Source organism: Podarcis raffonei, chromosome 13, assembly GCF_027172205.1.
Source record: "Podarcis raffonei isolate rPodRaf1 chromosome 13, rPodRaf1.pri, whole genome shotgun sequence".
Classification (NCBI taxonomy): domain Eukaryota; kingdom Metazoa; phylum Chordata; class Lepidosauria; order Squamata; family Lacertidae; genus Podarcis; species Podarcis raffonei.
In genome coordinates this window covers 13,520,550-13,538,907 of record NC_070614.1, presented here as the reverse complement: position 1 = coordinate 13,538,907, position 18,358 = coordinate 13,520,550, and the positions used below count along the sequence as shown (strand labels likewise).

Here is an 18,358-nt window from a genome sequence, read left to right as displayed (position 1 = left end):
GAAATGCCTGCTGCCTTTTTGGTTTGTAGCTCTTTGCTCCCTCCCTATCTTCTGGGGAAAGAGGGGCGTGGATTTGCCGACCAGAAGGTCGGCGGTTCGAATCCCCGCAACGGGGTGAGCTCCCGTTGCTCGGTCCCTGCTCCTGCCAGCCTAGCAGTTCGAAAGCACATCAAAGTGCAAGTAGATAAATAGGTACCGCTCTGGCGGGAAGGTAAACGACGTTTCCGTGCGCTGCTCTGGTTCGCCAGAAGCGGCTTAGTCATGCTGCCCACATGACCCGGAAGCTGTACGCTGGCTCCCTCGGCCAATAAAGCGACATGAGCGCTGCAACCCCAGAGTCGGCCACGACTGGACCTAATGGTCAGGGGTCCCTTTACCTTTTTCTTCTGGGGGAAGATTCTCTAAGGAGATTTAAGAACCCCTGAATTATTGTTTGACAACATGCTGTGTGCTGACCTCTTGTCTGAAACCTCCTTCAGCCGCCAACTCCAGAAACTGACTACCCCAACCTTTCTCCCGATGAACTTGAGCCCTATCCTGAAGAAGATTATTCTCCGGTTGGCTCCTACCAGCCGCTGGACGGACTCTGCGTTCCCTCTGCGTACCAAGGCTGGCCGTCCTATGGCAACCAGGAAGGACTGGTGTTTGATGGTGACCAGTATGCCTCCAACCCGGTAAGGAGGGCTCAGAAAGTCTATGGGTCTGTGCACTGGGGTAACCATGCTACATTTGCCACGGTTTGCCATGCTGTCATTCGTTCAAGGTTGCTGGGAGTTGTCACTCCAGGAGGGGGAACTACAGTACCCAGAATTCTTTGAGGGGAAAGAGCGTGTGCAGAGTCACTAAGCACAGAGGAGGAGACGGGCATTCCCAAATGGAAATAAGCGTAATTTTATTCCCCCAAAGGCTACTTTGGCCACCCAGCTGTAAAAACTCAGACCTGTTTGCCAGCTGCCTTGTAACACCCCAAAATCTTCTGTGCTTCTGCCCCCTCTGCTACAAACTGAAGAAGGCTGGAGTTTGATCCCCATTTTAACTAGAAAGTGTGTCCTCTTGGCTGGCCTGTTGTTATAGCCACTAGTTGTCATGGGTCATTGAAAAAAACCGCTTGAGGCCTTTGATGCCTGTTAAGTTGTGGGCGAACATATCAGACTACACAGCAATTCTTCCAAAGCAGCTCTTCATTTGTAAGCTGGAACAGAACTGAACTGAGGAGCTCAGTCAGCCTGCTTATATAGAGCTCCACTAGAATGCAACAGTAACCATTTTCTGTAACTAGCCAATCACTGAACGTCACTTTCGATCCTTCATTTGCATACAAACTATCCAATCACTGAACGTCACTTTCGATCCTTCATTTGCATAACTATCTGCAGTATCCCCCTGCTGGCCCAGGGTGAGAACTTCAGTACATAACAATGCCCATTAAGGAAGTGTCAGATGATCATCACTGAACGTTATAGCAAGTGATCATGTTATACAAAACATTATCGTAAGTGGTCAATGAAACCAGCAACCCTGTGAAAATAACAAATGACGCCTTTTTTAAAGCTGGCAAGATCCTGCGCCTGTTTTAAAAGCTGCTTTGGGGGCAGAAATTCAAGGTGAAGATTCTTCTTCTGATCTGGGGATTAAGCTTTGAGGAAAGTTTTTTTTAAAAAAACCACCACAAGTCAAAATTCAGTTTTTTCTCTGTTTTCTGTGTCTGGTAGCCCTTATTAAATGGTATGGACTAGCGGGTGGCAAGGCTTTTCTTCTGTGGTAATATCAACACAGGGACACGGGTGGCGCTGTGGGTTAAACCACAGAGCCTAGGACTTGCCGATTAGAAGGTCGGCAGTTCAAATCCCCACGACAGGGTGAGCTCCCGTTGCTTGGTCCCTGCTCCTGCCAACCTAGCAGTTCGAAAGCACGTAAAAGTGCAAGTAGATAAATAGGTACCACTCCGGCGGGAAGGTAAACGGCGTTTCCGTGTGATGCTCTGGTTCACCAGAAGTGGCTTAGTCATGCTGGCCACGTGACCCGGAAGCTGTATGCCGGCTCCCTCGGCCAATAAAGCGAGATGAGCGCCGCAACCCCAGAGTCGGTCACGACTGGACCTAACGGTCAGGGGTCCCTTTACCTTTACGTTTAATATCAACACAAACACAGGATTATTTGGGCAGGGCTTCAAGGGCACTGTGGGCTGATCAGCAGCTTGCGACATACCCCTGTTTTGTGTTGCTCCTGCTAATAAAAGGATATCTTCCAGGTCACTGCATCCGGCCACCATCACCACAGTACCAGCAGTGGGTCCAGCCTGGACAGCAGCCCTTTTGGAAACTGGGTACCCTTCTCTGGGCCAAAGGAGGGACAGGTAAGGAAAACCCTGAATTGTCTTGGACCGGTGGAGGAAAATCTGAAGTGGGAATTCATATCCCATTGAGGAAGGGATATATGCAGGTTTCCTGATCCTTCCTGCATTTTGAGCTACAAGGTTCATCTGTGAAAAGATTAGGGTGGGGGAGAGAAATGAATAAGATGCTATAGGGTGGTGAGCTGAGGACCCAATTTCCTTCTGCTCCATAAAGAGTCAGCTGATAACTCTTGTGGCCACAATTCCCACTTCTTCCATTTCTCTTCTGTTTTCTCTTGATTGGTAACTGGGAGACTGGGCATCGCATCTAAGGCTACATCCGCAAACATACTTTTAAATTTAATATATAGTCCTTTAAATATCGGATGTGGCCTAAGGGCATTCCCCAGGCGGCTGTTTTATATTCTGCAGTATGTTCTTGCCACAATAGTACAGTCGTCTGTCACTGGTGGATTTATTCTGTTCTATAAGCTGTTTTGTGATGCTTCCCCTGTTATTGCTGTCTGTAGTGCAGCAGAAGCGGGACAGAGGTGAAAACAGAACTTTGGGGACAAAGTATTCGTGGTATCAAGATTTTAGCAGGAAGTGACAGGATATGCACTGATTGGTGTCCGTCATTCACATAAGTAACAAGAGATGCCCATTAGAGGCTGTTGAAAGCACATGACTTCCCTCAAAAAAATCCTGGAAACTGTAGTTTCTTAAAGGTACTGGGAATTGTAGATCTGTGATAGGGACGCAGGTGGCGTGGTCTAAACCACTGAGCCTCTTGGGCTTGCCGATCGGAAGGTCGGCGGTTCGAATCCCCGTGACGGGGTGAGCTCCCATTGCTCTGTCCCAGCTCCTGCCAACCTAGCAGTTCGAAAGCACATCAGTGCAAGTAGGTAAATAGGTACCATTGTGGCAGGAAGGTAAATGGTGTTTCTGTGCGCTCTGGTTTCTGTCACAGTGTCCCGTTGCGCCAGAAGTGGTTTAGTCATGCTGGCCACATCACCCAGAAAGCTGTCTGTGGACAAACACCGGCTCCCTTGGCCTGAAAGCAAGATGAGCACCACAACCCCATAGTCGCCTTTGACTGGACTTAACCGTCCAGGGGTCCTTTACCTTACCTTTACCTATAGGTCCCAGGATTCTTGCGGGGCATGTTTCAAATGTATGGTGTGTACACAGATTTTCCTCGGCAAGAGGCTTGTATTAGGAATGGGGAAGGGGGTGAATAATGTTACGGGATCTCAGCCAGGACAGATTTAAACTACAGCCTTTTCCTCCCTGCCACTCAGTTAAAAACGCTTGAAAAGGCTGGGATGCTCTTTCGGACAAAGACTGCTGATAAAGGGAAACGCCAGAGGTGAGAATGATTTGTTTGTGTGAATCTCCTTCTGATCTTGGGGTTTGGGGCAGGAAGGTATGGGGTCAATCAAACGCCCAGGTATCCTGGATCCAAGCCGTTTGAAAACCTCCTATTTTAAAGCGGGTGTTAAAGATGTGTGTCTCCTTATTTGAGAAGGTGTGTTTGGTTTTGAAAATTTTTTTTTAATGCAAATGTTTTTTTAAACAACAGAAGCTTGTAGGCCCCATCTTGAATCAGAGGCAGCCTAGTTTCTTTCACGCCAGGGAGTGACTTCTTTTGTGTAAACAGAACTGGGATTTCATTGCAGGCTTGTTGTGGGATAAACAGCGCTGCACAAAACAGCAGTGCTTTAATTCCGTTTCCAGCTGATTGCAGAAGGGCAGTTCTAAAAGGCCCTAGGGTGGAAAGGACTTCTGTCCGTGCAGCAAAGCATTTTCTGTGTGTTCAGCAGCTCAGGCTTACCATCTTGTCTTCTTCCCACATCTCTCCTTGGACTTTGCTGGTCCTCTGTCTCTCTTCCTCCTCCCCAGCCCTTCTGTCTCCTCCTTTCTGCCCTGCTTGGACTGCTTCCTTGGAACTGACCTCAGCTTGGCTTCCTGGTTCTGCCTCCATCTCTTTCTTCGACCAAATACCATGGCCTGGTTCCCTCAGTTGAGAAGTCCCACCTTCTGCCTTGCTGACTCTTCATCAGAGGCCCTGAACTTGCGGAGAGGTGCATGGCATGAGACCTTGGTGCTGTAATAATTGCATGTGTGAACTCTCCCTAATGCCAAAGTTGGTGACAGAAATGCGGAGCGATAGGCGGGTGGAAGGGAATCAGGATAACTGAGGGTAGGAGAACCTTTTCCCTTGAGGCAGACAGAGTTCCTCTCCTCCGTTTCACGCTGCTCAGTTAGCACTGCTCTGTGAATGAGATTTCCTTCTCTTCCTTCCCTTTCTCCCCTCTTAGGAAGAATTGGAGTTCTTCATGGACAGTCCTAGAAGGTGGTGTCTTGACTTTTTTCAAGGACTCAAAACACTCCACGTCTAGCAGTGTGGTGAGTCCTCAGCCCTGGCTTGCTGCTCCAGTTGAAAGGCAGACAGTGGAGGCTGCTCCACCAAACCTCAGCCTTCCCCCAGCTGCCTGCTGTCTTATTATTTGTACCCCTCCCATCTGACTGGGTTGCTCGAGCCACTCTGGGCAGCTTCCAGCTTATACCAAAACATAATAAAACATCCAGCATTAAAAACTCCCCTATACAGGGCTATATTCTGATGTCTTCTGAAAGTTAGATATTTGTTTATTTCCCTGACATCTGATAGGAGGGTGTTCCACAGGGTGTGGGTGCCACTACCGAGAAGGCCCTCTGCCTGGTTCCCTGCAACCTCACTTCTCGCAGGTAGGCAACCACCAGAAGGCCCTCGGAGCTGGACCTCAGTGTCCGGGCTGAACGATGAGGATGGAGACGCTCCTTCAGGTCTAGTGGGTTGAGGCCGTCTAGGGCTTTAAAGGTCAGCACCAACACTTTGAATTGTGCTCGGAAATGTACTGGGAGCCAATCTAGGTCTTTCAGGACCGGTGTTATGATGTCTTGGCGGCCACTCCCAGTCACCAGTCTAGCTGCCGCATTTGGGATTAGTTGCAGTTTCCGGGTCACCTTCAAAGGTAGCCCCACGTAGAGCACATTGTAGTAGTCCAAGCGGGAGATAACCAGAGCATGCACCACTCTGGCATCAAGTTATGATATGTTAAAATGAATATAAAATTATTGAAATGTATAAAATTGAAAATCATAAATAAAATACATTAAAATAATAATAAAGGCAACTTACAACATGAAAAGATTTAGATAACTACACACAAGACAAAAGCAAGTCCTCCGCTGTTGATCTGTAACCCAGTGTGAACGCTTAGTGTGAGTGTGGGTGCCACTACCGAGAAGGCCCTCTGCCTGGTTCCCTGTAGCTTCACATCTCGCAGTGAAGGAACCGCCAGAAAGTTCTTGGAGCTGGAGCCCAGAGTCCAGCTTAACAATGGGGGTGGAGACACTCCTTCAGGTATACAGGGCCGAAGACGTTTAGAGTTTTAAAGGTCAACACAAACACTTTGCATTGTGCTCAGAAACATACTGAGAGCCAGTGATCTTTTAGAAACCCTCCAAGCTGCTCTAGTTTGTTCTGTGGTACTTATCCAAGTCAATGCTTGCATGTTATTGTTGTCCAGAGGGACTATAGCACAACAAAAACAGGGCATCTCCTCCTACCCAATCTTTGTGGTATATAAGAAGTTGCAGGATTTCAGAAGGAAGTTACACAATATGCACTGGTTGGAAATTCAGCTGTGTGACTGCCCCAATAGCATCATGAGCACATACCATCGTAAATGCACAATAAAAAGGGTGTCCGGAAAGCCCCATAATTTCTCTGCAGGGTATAATTTGATGGGTAAGTGGGTGGGATTTTTGTTTTCTCTGTAGTTGCGAGCAGTCATAAAATGTGGACTTCCATGCTGCTTCTGTTTCCTACCTTCACCCTCAGAAACATCCCTCCGTGTTGAGTAGCCCTGAGCACACTGTGGATCTTAGTGGAGCAACACTTTCTTGGGCTGCAAAAGACAAGTCGAGCAAAAAGAACGTCTTGGAGGTAAAGGATGGTGGTCCCCATCTCTGCTTCTATTTCCATAGCAACAGATGATGGCTGAATGCATGGAGGAGGAAGCAACACAGGCCTGTGCTGCTCACCAGGCAATCTGTCTGTTACACATACCTGAATGTGGCTATTCCTGCAAATATCAATTCAACAAACTTATCTTCACTGGGGAAAAAGGGAACACACATTTTTAAAAACAGACAGACTTTTAAGGCAGTCTTAATGCTGATGGTACAGATGAGTTTTGGCCACAAAACCACAACACTCCATCTTCCAAGCATCTTCCTCTATGAAGACTAGACTTATCAAAAGTGAATCTTGTCATTTCCTAAATACGGGCCACTTCTTTAAAATGAAAGTTATGGTTGCCATGCAATGTGTCTTGCGCTGCGTCGGTTACAAAAGGCAAAGATTAGTGTCGGGAGTCCATATTTGAACATGGCAACCTGGTTTCAAGTGGTGGAGAAACCTAGCCGAGTCTTTTTCCCTGTGAAAGCCTGTCTCTGGAGCTGCCAGGCATATGATAAGCCTGACACTCCTCTGTAAGATGTGTCCTGTGCGTTTCCAGTGACCCCGTTGGAACATGAAGGAAACTAGCAGCAAATCCTAGGCGCAGAAAGTAAATCTCACACTATATAAAGCTTCAGTAACTTCATTTCCACGTTTGATGGTGGCGCTGTGGGTTAAACCACAGAGCCTAGGACTTGCCGATCAGAAGGTCGGCGGTTCGAATCCCCACGACAGGGTGAGCTCCCGTTGCTTGGTCCCAGCTCCTGCCAACCTAGAAGTTCAAAAGCACGTTAAAGTGCAAGTAGATAAATAGGTACCGCTCTGGCGAGAAGATAAACGGCGTTTCAGTGCGCTGCTCTGGTTCGCCAGAAGTGGCATAGTCATGCTGGCCACATGACCCAGAAGCTGTACGCCGGCTCCCTCGGCCAATAAAGCGAGATGAGTGCCGCAACCCCAGAGTCGGCCACGACTGGACCTAATGGTCAGGGGTCCCTTTACCTTTACCTTTCTGTGATTAGCTGGAAGAGGTTCTGTATGAGCTCAATGCTGTCCAGCAATGTCTTGTTCCCACAGCTAGTATCTTCTACAGAAAGGGTGGTTAACCCAATAGCCCATGGCCCATATCCAGCACCCCCAAATCTTGTTTTATGGCCCCTAAGATTCCCCTTCATTTGTTATTTAAAACAATTAAAAAAAAAAAGTTAATGCCCCACAGACCCCTCAAATTTGCCCATTTATTTTATAACATCATATTTTACATAAAATTACCCACTGCTCCCGGAGGCCCCCCCCCCCCCGTGATGTCAAAAGGGTTTCAGTAGTCCCTTAACCCCACCCTTCTCCAATTTGTGCATTATATGGCAGAGTTGCTGGGCTAGAGGGCAGGCTTTGCGGTTTGGCTCTGAGATCTGGCACAGTTCACCTTTTAGAAATTTTGAAATACTGTACAGGAACGTCCTCAGTGAGAAACCCGTGAGAATTGTACTGAATCTGGGGCGCATTTTGCTGAGTTCTTGGGGTTCTGGTGAGCATCTTCTGCCTGGATGTCACAATCGCATGGTTCCTCTGTTCCAGCTGAAGACACGGGAGGGATCCGAGTACCTGATCCGGCATGATTCAGAGTGCATCATCAGCACATGGCAGAAGGCAATTGCTGACAGCATCAGTAAACTGGTGAGAGTGGGGCTTGTCCCATGTTTTTATCACAGGTAGGGCCGGCCCACCCATGTGGCAAGGTGAGGCAACTGCCTCAGGTGGAAGAATCCACAGGGACAGCAGATCCCGATGTCAATCTTTCTTCCCACCCCTCTTTTTCCTTCCTTCACCCCTTCTCTCCTGTCAAGGAGTGGGCTGCCATTTTGCGGTCTGCCTCAGGTGACAAAATGTCTTGGGCCAGCCCCGAATGTAAGAAACCTCAGTTGGGTTCCTGTCAGGTGTTTTTATGGCAGACATAACTTAAGGGGTTAGCAAGGACTTCCAGGAAGAGGGAAGCATAGAGCCTGGGGGGAGAAGTAGGCCTTATGTTCATCAAGGGGGAAAACAAATGTTGTAAACCGCCCCCCCTCGCCCCCAGTTCTGTGCATCAAGTGTAAACAAGGTTGGTCTGAATGTGACACAGAGGTGCACTGCCTCAGGTATCTGACTGTGTGTAATATGAAAGGCTGTGTTGCAGTTCTTTCCCTGGAAAAAATTAAATCAGGAAATTACATGGATTCCACACACACACACACACACCCAATGCCATTTGGATCTGATTTAGTATGTTTATTTGACTTTTCTGTTTAGTTTAGTTTTTTAATGGCTATGTTAGAATTTCATGCTGTATGAAAATCTCAGAAGTTATTCCAATGGCCCAATATTTTGAATCTTCTTTCCTAATGAAGTTCAAATAATCACGTTGCAAACCTAAGCATGCTCACTCAGATCTCACTTAAATTCAAGTGTGTTAAAGGTTGCAGCATTAATGTGGTGTTTGAATGTTCCATTCAAGCAACTTCAAAGCTTTATCTGGAAATTATTCTTATTTTTGTGAATACTTAAGACATGACACCTCAGTGGCACACAATTCTCTTACATTTTATTTTCTTAAGGCTTGATTTATAACTTTGAAATTGCCCAGTTTCGTTGAATACGTGTTGTATTGCTAATTAATTTTGTGAAACACATATTTGGAAAATGGAAACAAACGCAACACTGGAAAATTTCATTGAATAGTCTTCAATAAAACTACATTTAAAGAGAGAGGACGCACACTGAAAAATTTCCATTGTAGAAAATTTCCACCCCATGTTGCTAATTAAGGGGCATTAAATAATTAGTTTATTACGTATTCTGTTTTCTTTTTTGCCATTTGATTTTCTGTCTTGATCGGCTTCTATGTGTTATTAAAAATACTGTGTAATTGTTTTTTTAACTAGTTTGTGCGTTGAGGAAGGACAGCTCAGTCCGCTTCTGGTTTGTTTATTCATAAGTCATTTCCTTCCTGTTTCTGCATCATCCTGCAATTTTATTTTTTAAAAGCAGCCTACAAAAATTTGCATGTTGGGTACACATTTTAAACATAAAACGTGTGTCAATATAATAACGATGTTGCTAACTACGTGTTTATCCAGTAAGGGCAATTAGATTGGTTCACTTAGGAATGTGGACGTAATGAAATCCCTGAGCACCCCTCGTTTGCATATCCTGTGTTATTTGAAGACCTTTCTTTATTGTTTCGTTTTCACAAGAATTCAGTCAGGAAGCTTACATCAATTGGCAGCCAATTCATGGGAGATATTTTATTCTGCTAGCCAGAGGAAAATGGCATCCTTGGGAAGACCTGCACACACCCGGTTACACTTAGGAGTTGTCCACATTTGAGCATTGTCAAGCTGTTTGTCCACTTTCCACCCCCATTTGAATTAGACCAGAGTGGTCCACTCTTGCACCTATTTGAATTTGTATATGAGGAGCAACTTTGGTCTTTTCCATTCATGCCAGTAGGTGTTCTATTATATAGTGGTACCTCGGGTTACATACGCTTCAGGTTACAGACTCCACTAACCCAGAAACAGTGCTTCAGGTTAAGAACTTTGCTTCAGGATGAGAACAGAAGTTGTGTGGCAGCGGCACAGCGGCAGCAGGAGGCCCCATTAGCTAAAGTGGTGCTTCAGGTTAAGAACAGTTTCAGGTTAAGAACGGACCTCCGGAACGAATTAGGTACAGTGGTACCTTGGATTAAGTACTTAATTCGTTCCGAAGGTCCGTACTTAACCTGAAACTGTTCTTAACCTGAAGCATCACTTTATCTAATGGGGCCTCCTGCTGCTGCCGCGCCGCTGGAGCACGATTGCTGTTCTCATCCTGAAGCAAAGTTCTTAACCTGAAGCACTATTTCTGGGTTAGTGGAGTCTGTAACCTGAAGCGTATGTAACCTGAAGTGTATGTAACCCGAGGTACCAGTGTACTGCTTAAGTACCAGCAGAGGCTGTGCACAGATAGCTGTGCATTATCAGGTACATTTCCCTCATTTTGTTCCCTCAGATTTGCAGAAAATGAGAAAACTGCACAAGCAAACCACATGGATTGCAGTGGTACCTCTGGACATGCACACTCTGGTTGCATATCTTTCAGGATGCGAATGCGGCAAACCTGGAAGTATCCCATTCCGGTTGCGAATGGGATTTGTTCCGGAGCTCCGGTCAGATCCTGAGGAATTCGCAACTGGAGGTATCGCTTCTGCGCATGTACACGGCGTGATTTAGCGCTTCTACATGTGGCGCAATTTAGCGCTTTTGCTCATGCAGCAAAACCCGGACGCCACATGTAGAAGCGCTAAATGATGCCACGTACATGCGCAGAAGCAACACCTCCAGTTGTGAATTCCTCAGGATCCGACCGGAGCTCCGGAACAGATTCCATTCGCAACCGGAGGTACCACTGTACAGTGGTACCTCGGGTTACAGATGCTTCAGGTTACAGTCTCCACTAACCCAGAATAGTACCTCGGGTTAAGAACTTTGCTTCAGGATGAGAACAGAAATCATGCGGTGGTGGCGTGGCGGCAGCGAGAGGCCCCATTAGCTAAAGTGGTGCTTCAGGTTAAGAACAGTTTCAGATTAAGAACGGACCTCGGGAACGAATTAAGTTCTTAACCAGAGGTACCACTGTATTTAACATGGTTTGCTTGCATAGACTCTATAGGACCGCAGTGTCTTTAGTTCCACCCCCCCCCCAAAAAAGTCTGTTTGGACAAGACTGAGCCCCCCTATATATAGAGGGGGGGGCAGATCTTGTGGCGACAGGCCTTGTCGGGCCTTGCAATGGCGGTGGGCCGCACAGCAGTGGCGGGCCTTGCAACATGTGTTGATGGGGGACCCCCAATGTTGGGTGGAACTGGCTGCCTCTACGGTTTTCTGGTTTTGTGCAAATGTGAGGGATCAAAGGAGGAACTGTATAGTTTAGGAATGTGCATGAAATAGTCAGGAGCATGGCTGGAGAAGAAATGAAGGCATTCAGGAAGTAGTGGCTGTGGAACGGAGAGTTGCAGAAAGTGGCAATGGATCCGCCTACCCCAAAACATTGAAACAAATGTCTGTGACCCTGATTGGAGTGCTTTGGAGCCCAATTTTCCCCCAGTTTACTGGATGATCCCCATATCAGGCAACCCCCATATTTTACAGGGGACAAGCATTGAGAACGGTGTGAACAATGCAAATGAAATGGGGATTCAAGCAGCTGCAAATACACCGTAAAATGTCGTGTTCTTCTTCAGAGGTACCGACAAAGGTGACCCTTGTATTTCTTTCAGCCTACAGATTTCCCTCCGGAAGACAATGAGGAGAATTCATCAGATTTGAAATCAAAGGAACAGCTAGGAAGCAGCAGAGAGAAAGAGGGCGAGAAGAAAAGCCCAGGTCAGTGTTAATACTCTGTGCAAATTTTTGGTTTCAAACACAGAAATGGATTTTTTGAACGAAACTTTCCTTGACAAATAGTTCAAACAGTTTATATTTGTCTATTGCAGTATTATTATTATTATTTTACATTGATAGCACATTCCCCCCCACAAAAAAAAACAGCAGCTCAAGGCATTATACATTATTCTCCCCTCCCCTCCTTTTTTATCCTTCCGACAAGTAAAAATCCATCCATATACACCCCCCAGCAGGAGCTTGTTTTTGCACGTCTGTTACAGTGGTACCTCGGGTTACAGATGCTTCAGGTTACAGACTCCACTAACCCAGAAATAGTACCCCGGGTTAAGAACTTTGCTTCAGGATGAGAACAGAAATCGTGCGGCGGCAGCGCAGTGGCAGCAGGAGGCCCCATTAGCTAAAGTGGTACCTCAGGTGAAGAACAGTTTAAGGTTAAGAATGGACCTCCAGAACAAATTAAGTTCTTAAGCCGAGGTACCACTGTACTTGGAAGTTTGTCTTGTACCTCTTGGGAGTGACCTTTCAGTATGGGGTCTCTGTCGCCACACTTTCCCTTTGCTTGCTCCTCACCTGAGCACAGTCTGGATATTCATTCTAGATAACAGAGATCACACACCCGCCTCAAAGATTCTGGACAAGGCAAATGGCACTTTGAGGGGGATGTGTGCAGGGCCGCTGCTGGGGGGTGGTGACGTCGGCCCACGCCAGGGGAACAGACGAGGGGCGCATGCAAAACCAGCTTTAAAATATGTCCATAAATAAAAATATTGATTATTGCCTCATAAGTAAAGGTTTTTAATAGAGGGTGAATTGAATGGGGGGGGGGTTGGAGGAGAGGCAAAAAGAAGAGATGATTTGTTGGTGACTAGGGATGCGGGTGGCGCTGTGGGTTAAACCACAGAGCCTAGGACTTGCTGATCAGAAGGTCGGCGGTTCGAATCCCCGCGACGGGGTGAGCTCCCGTTGCTCAGTCCCTGCTCCTGCCAACCTAGCAGTTCAAAAGCACGTCAAAGTGCCAGTAGATAAATAGGTACCACTCCGGCGGGAAGGTAAACGGCGTTTCCGTGCGCTGCTCTGGTTTGCCAGAAGCGGCTTAGTCATGACGGCCACATGACCCGGAAGCTGTACGCCGGCTCCCTTGGCCAATAAAGCAAGATGAGCGCCGCAACCCCAGAGTCGGTCACGACTGGACCTAATGATCAGGGCTCCCTTTACCTTTAGGGGGGCGCAATCTGGATGGTTCTGCCAGGGGCGCAAGATCCACCTAGCTACGGCTCTGCATGTGTGAACAGGCCCTTGAAACTGTCTTAGAAGAGAAGCTTGCATTTCCTCTTGTACCTCTTCTCTGAAGCATGTGGGCAGGCTCAGCCTTCAGCAGAAAATAAATCTCCTCCTGTACTAAAATGCCAAATTCTCCCCTCTGCAGCCTCCTGGCATTCATCCACCTCTCTCAACTCGGACAGTGATTCCAGCAAAGTTCGCAACAAACTCCTGAGGTTTCTGCAGAGGCGGCCAACCCTTCAGTCCCTGCGGGAACGAGGCTACATCAAAGGTATATTCCTGGAAGATCTAAGAGTTCATTTAAAAAAAAAAGGCTTTGCAACCATGCTGATCAGCCAAGGCCAATTTACAGACATTTCAGCCTTTGTATACCAGCTGTTTAATTGAGGTAGTGTACACGCCATACATTTAGAACACATTTGAAACACATTGCTTCCCTCAGAGAATCCTGGGAACTGTAGTTTGCCCTTCACAGAGCTACAGTTTCCAGCATTCTTTGGGGGAAACCATGTGCCATTAATGTATAGCGTGTTCCTAGCCTGCGTGTAAGTTAAGAAGGCTTTCATTTGTTTATAGCTGTCTTGTTTTTTCCACAAGTTTCAAGGATGGCAATGAGATATAAATAGAAAGGATATTTTGGATCGTGTTTCTAACCTGATTTCTTGTGGGGTTGTTTGCTTCTTTAATCCAGATCAGGTGTTTGGATGCCCTCTGCAAGTTTTGTGCGACCGTGAGAAGAGTACTGTGCCTCAGTTTGTGAGGCAATGCATCTGCACTGTGGAGAAGAGAGGTACACAGTTCTATGCCCCCAAATAAATTGAAATTATGCGCCCACTACCCCCAGTTTTGTGGCTTGCACGCATTGTACAACTTCAGCAAAACTTGCAAAACTTCTTCTGTTTTGTGCCATTCATATTATCTGGTTTTGCTGAGTCGTGGGAAGTCTTGAGAGTTTCCTCTTCTTCTTCTTCCTCCTCCTCCTCCTCCTCCTCCTAATCCAGTGGAGGCTGCTCTGTTTAGGCCCATGGGGCACGGCACCACCAATCTCAGTCTGCCTTCGGCCACCCCCCACCTGCCTGCCCTTCTTGCTTACCCCTCTGGACAGATGGTAACATTACTTATTGGCTTCCTCCACCTTAGTCTCAGTGTTGCCCTTGAGCAGTGGTCAGCAAACTTACCGTGTCTCCATCGCCGATTGCGTGGCAAGCTGGAGGGTGGGGGAGCGTGTGCCCATACGCGTGCACATACGCTATTTCCGGGTCAGAGGAGCACCGGAAATAGCTTGTGCGCATGTGCACGGGCCTCTTCCAACCGGATGTGCACCGGAAATAACGCTTGTGCATGTGCAAATAATGCTTGCGCATGCGCACAAGCTATTTCTGGTGCTCCTCCGACCCAGAAGTGCGCAGCCGCACAGTGGAGGTAAGAGTGGGTAGCGGCAGCAGGCTGTGGGAGTTGCTGCGGGCTGGATAAACGAGTCCCTCGGGCCTTATCCGGCCCACAGACCTTAGTTTGGGGACCCCTGCCCTTGAAGAACTCAGCAGAGATTTAGATGGCCGACAGGACTTGAACAGAGTTCACTCTGCATATCATTGCCTGCAGCTCCACCTACTGTTTGTGCTCCCTTCCATTCGCCCCACCAGTCCAAAAAGGACACAAGCCACCACTAAACTAATCCTTGTGGCTGTCAAGATAAGTGTCAAAACATGTGGGCACGGCGACATCTTGGAAAGGAGTTGAGCAGCAGGATTTCCAGAGGTGCTTAACTCCTTGACACTTCCCACTGAAGCAAAATATATTGTGCAAAGGAAGAGAGATGCATGCAAATACCCGTCATTTGCATGATACCTTCTCAGGCTCAGACTTATTGTTCGTGGCAGTTCTTTTGCTCTCATGGGCCTTTAGTATAAGAGCCGTAATTTCTCCTCCCGCAGGTTTGGATATCGATGGACTCTACCGGATAAGTGGGAATCTGGCGACGATACAGAAACTGCGCTACAAGGTGGACCATGGTAAGGGACTCCATAGATTCAGCTTGGCAGGGGACAAAGCTTAGCAGTACCACGTTCCCCTTGTGTGCAGAAGGTGCTAAGTTCAATCTCTAGCATTGTGTGTATGTGTGTGTAGAGAGAGAGAGAGAGAGAGCGCACGCTCTAGAAAGGGTATTGGTTGAATATTTATGTGGATTATTAGTATTGTTATTCTAAACCACTGAGCCTCTTGGGCTTACCGATCAGAAGGTCGGCAGTTCGAATCCCCACGATGAGGTGAGCTCCCATTACTCTCTTCCAGCTCCTGTCAACCTAGCAGTTCGAAAGCACACCAGTGCAAGTAGATAAATAGGTACTGCTGTGGCAAGAAGGTAAACAGCATTTCCGTGCACTGTGGTTTCCGTCACGGTGTTCCGTTGCACCAGAAGCGGTTTAGTCCTGCTGGCCACATGACCCGGAAAGCTGTCTGCAGACAAACGCTGGCTCCCTCGGCCCGAAAGCGAGATGAGCGTCGCAACCCCATAGTTGCCTTTGATTGGACTTAACCGTCTAGGGCTCCTTTACCTTTTACCTTATTAATTACATTTGTATACTGCTTTACATGCAAAGATCTGAGGGCGGATCATAGCATAAAAGCACAAAATTCATAATAAAAGCAAGATCCCCTCACACAATTGTACTGTGATAGAAAAAAATGAACGAGTAACTGTTGTTGTTGTTGTTCTTGTTGTTGTTGTTGTCGTCGTCCTCCTTTTATCCTAAGGCCCCAGGGTTTAAAACAGCTTATAGCAATTTACAATACCCGAAATAAGGTAGTTCCTAAAATATATACATCTTAGTTGTCAAAAGCTCTACAATTCTATGATTATATGATGAAATCATAGAGTTGTTTCTAGACCTGCTGCTCTCCCATGTTCACAGCCAATCAGAGTTGCCCAAGTGGTGGGACTGAAGCTGGACTCCTTCCATAGCCGCTCTGTGTTGTGACCAAAAGGTATCCTCATTCATCCTCGTATTTTAGATTGGTGCAGGAGTGGCACTTGCTGTACTGCGGTCAGGCCCAAATATTCTGGACAAGAGTAATATTGGCTCCTTATTCAGCAGCCCTAGGATACTGCTTAACCCGTTTCCTTGCCGTCGCTTTTGCAGATGAGCGCTTGGATCTCGACGACGGCCGTTGGGACGATGTCCACGTCATCACCGGGGCCCTCAAGCTCTTCTTCCGCGAGTTGCCGGAGCCGCTCTTTCCCTTCAGCCATTTTGACAGATTCATTGCAGCCATCAGTAAGAGATGTTGCTTTGGGAAGGGGAAGCTGAGTGCAAGCATCAGAGCATCTTTTGGTCCTTGCAATATTACTTAAAGGTGCATCTGTGGGAGTGGTCTTCTGTTTAGTCAGTGCTTTTGAAAATACAAGAGTATTGTAGGCACCTTAATCCTTTCCCCCCCTGCTATGGTCCCAGTCCAGTTTGGGGAGACCGTGACTGCAATTTGCATAGAGGAAACAAGTTTTTATATGAGAGTACTTTTTCATTGCAATTTTTAATTGGGAGAGCGGGCCTGGATTTGGGATCACAACAGGCAATAAAGGGTTGAAGCCTACCCTCCATGATACAGGCTCTGGATTCCACACACATGCACGCACTCCAGAAATTTGTGATTTAAAAACAACCCTATAGTAATACATTATGTAGCTTGGACCTCAGAAAGCCCTGTTTGGGATCTGATCACTATCAGCTAGCCTCCTCTGCCTCAATTCCTGCCCCAAAAACATGGCATAATAATAATAATAATATTACAGTGGTACCTCAGGTTACATACGCTTCAGGTTACATACGCTTCAGGTTACAGACTCTGCTAACCCAGAAATAGTGCTTCAGGTTAAGAACTTTGCTTCAGGATGAGAACAAAAATCGTGCTCCAGCGGCGCGGTGGCAGCAGGAGGCCCCATTAGCTAAAGTGGTGCTTCAGGTTAAGAGCAGTTTCAGGTTAAGAACGGACCTCCGGAATGAATTAAGTACTTAACCTGAGGTACCACTGTACTTACACCCCGCCCATCTGGCCAGGCCTCCCCAGCCACTCTGGGAGGCTCCCAACAGAATATTAAAAATACAATAAAACATCAAACATTACAAACATCCCTAAACAGGGCTGCCTTCAGATGTCTTCTAAAAGTCAGATAGTTGTTTATTTCCTTGACATCTGATGCTACCACCGAGAAGGCCTTCTGCCTGGTTCCCTGTAGCTTCACCTCTCACAGGGAGGAAACTGCCAGAAGGACCTCAGAGCTGGACCTCAGTGTCCGAGCTGAATGATGGGGGTGGAGACGCTCCTTCAGGTGTACTGGAACGAGGCTGTTTAGGGCTTTAAAGGTCAGCACCAACACTTTGAATTGTGCTTGGAAATGTACTGGGAGCCAATGTAGGTCTTTCAGGACTGGTGTTATATGGTCTTGGTGGCCACTCCCAGTCACCAGTCTAGCTGCCACATTCAGGATTAGTTGTAGTTTCTGGGTCACCTTCAAAGGTAGCCCCACACAGAGCGCATTGCAGTAGTCCAAGCGAGAGATAACATGAGTTTTGTAGAAATCAGAGGAGCTGGTCCATCTGACACGCAGGTAGGTGTTGTGATAAATGCCAGCTGCTGAAGAACAGCAGCCGTGTGTGCCTTGTCATCGTTCCTCACCTCTCTTCCCATCATCTAATGAGGGAGATGTCTGACATGGTATTGTACGCACAAACTTGCCCTGCTCCGTATTTTGACTGCTGCAGCGCGGCGAAGAAATACTTGACACGATGGTATGCTATGTCAGGCATTTCCCATACTAGACACAGCAGCGAAAGGAGAGGAACTAGTAGATGCACTGCTGGTTTTTGCCCACTTCCAGCAGCAAGTTGCAATATCAAGATTGAGCCCTGAGACGCACACTTCCAGTGTCTCCAAAAGGTTGCAGTTACTCGTATTTTTCGCTCTATAAGACGCATCAGACCACAAGACGCACCGAGTTTTTGGAGGAGGAAAACAAGAAAAAAAATATTCTGAATCTCAGAAGCCAGAACAGGAAGAGGGATAGCTGCGCAGCGAAAGCAGCGATCCCTCTTCCTATTCTGGCTTCTGGGATAGCCGCGCAGCCTGCATTCGCTCCATAAGACGCACACACATTTCCCCTTACTTTTTAGGAGGGGAAAAGTGAGTCTTATAGAGCAAAAAATATGGTACTGTTCCTATGCCCTTTTGTAGCGGCCCCAAGTATTGGGCGGCAGGGAAGTTGGAGGGAGGACTATAATAGCAGCAGTGCAGGCTTCTACGTTTATTTGTATCTCT

At 47.2% G+C, this 18,358-nt stretch overlaps 1 protein-coding gene across 2 annotated transcripts in view; it reads left to right on the top strand.

The window, feature by feature from the left end:
• ARHGAP27 (Rho GTPase activating protein 27) overlaps positions 1–18,358 on the top strand; it is a 38,623-nt gene that overhangs the window by 14,956 nt on the left and 5,309 nt on the right. The window contains exons 3-13 of one of the 2 annotated variants that reach the window (XM_053360851.1): positions 480–674; positions 2,252–2,356; positions 3,637–3,704; positions 4,657–4,744; positions 6,225–6,329; positions 7,920–8,018; positions 11,638–11,743; positions 13,191–13,316; positions 13,737–13,835; positions 14,980–15,057; positions 16,186–16,320. In XM_053360851.1, coding sequence (XP_053216826.1) covers positions 480–674; positions 2,252–2,356; positions 3,637–3,704; positions 4,657–4,744; positions 6,225–6,329; positions 7,920–8,018; positions 11,638–11,743; positions 13,191–13,316; positions 13,737–13,835; positions 14,980–15,057; positions 16,186–16,320 — 1,204 coding nt within the window. The remainder of the gene's footprint in view (positions 1–479; positions 675–2,251; positions 2,357–3,636; positions 3,705–4,656; positions 4,745–6,224; positions 6,330–7,919; positions 8,019–11,637; positions 11,744–13,190; positions 13,317–13,736; positions 13,836–14,979; positions 15,058–16,185; positions 16,321–18,358) is intronic. The other variant, XM_053360852.1, reaches the window with a different exon arrangement.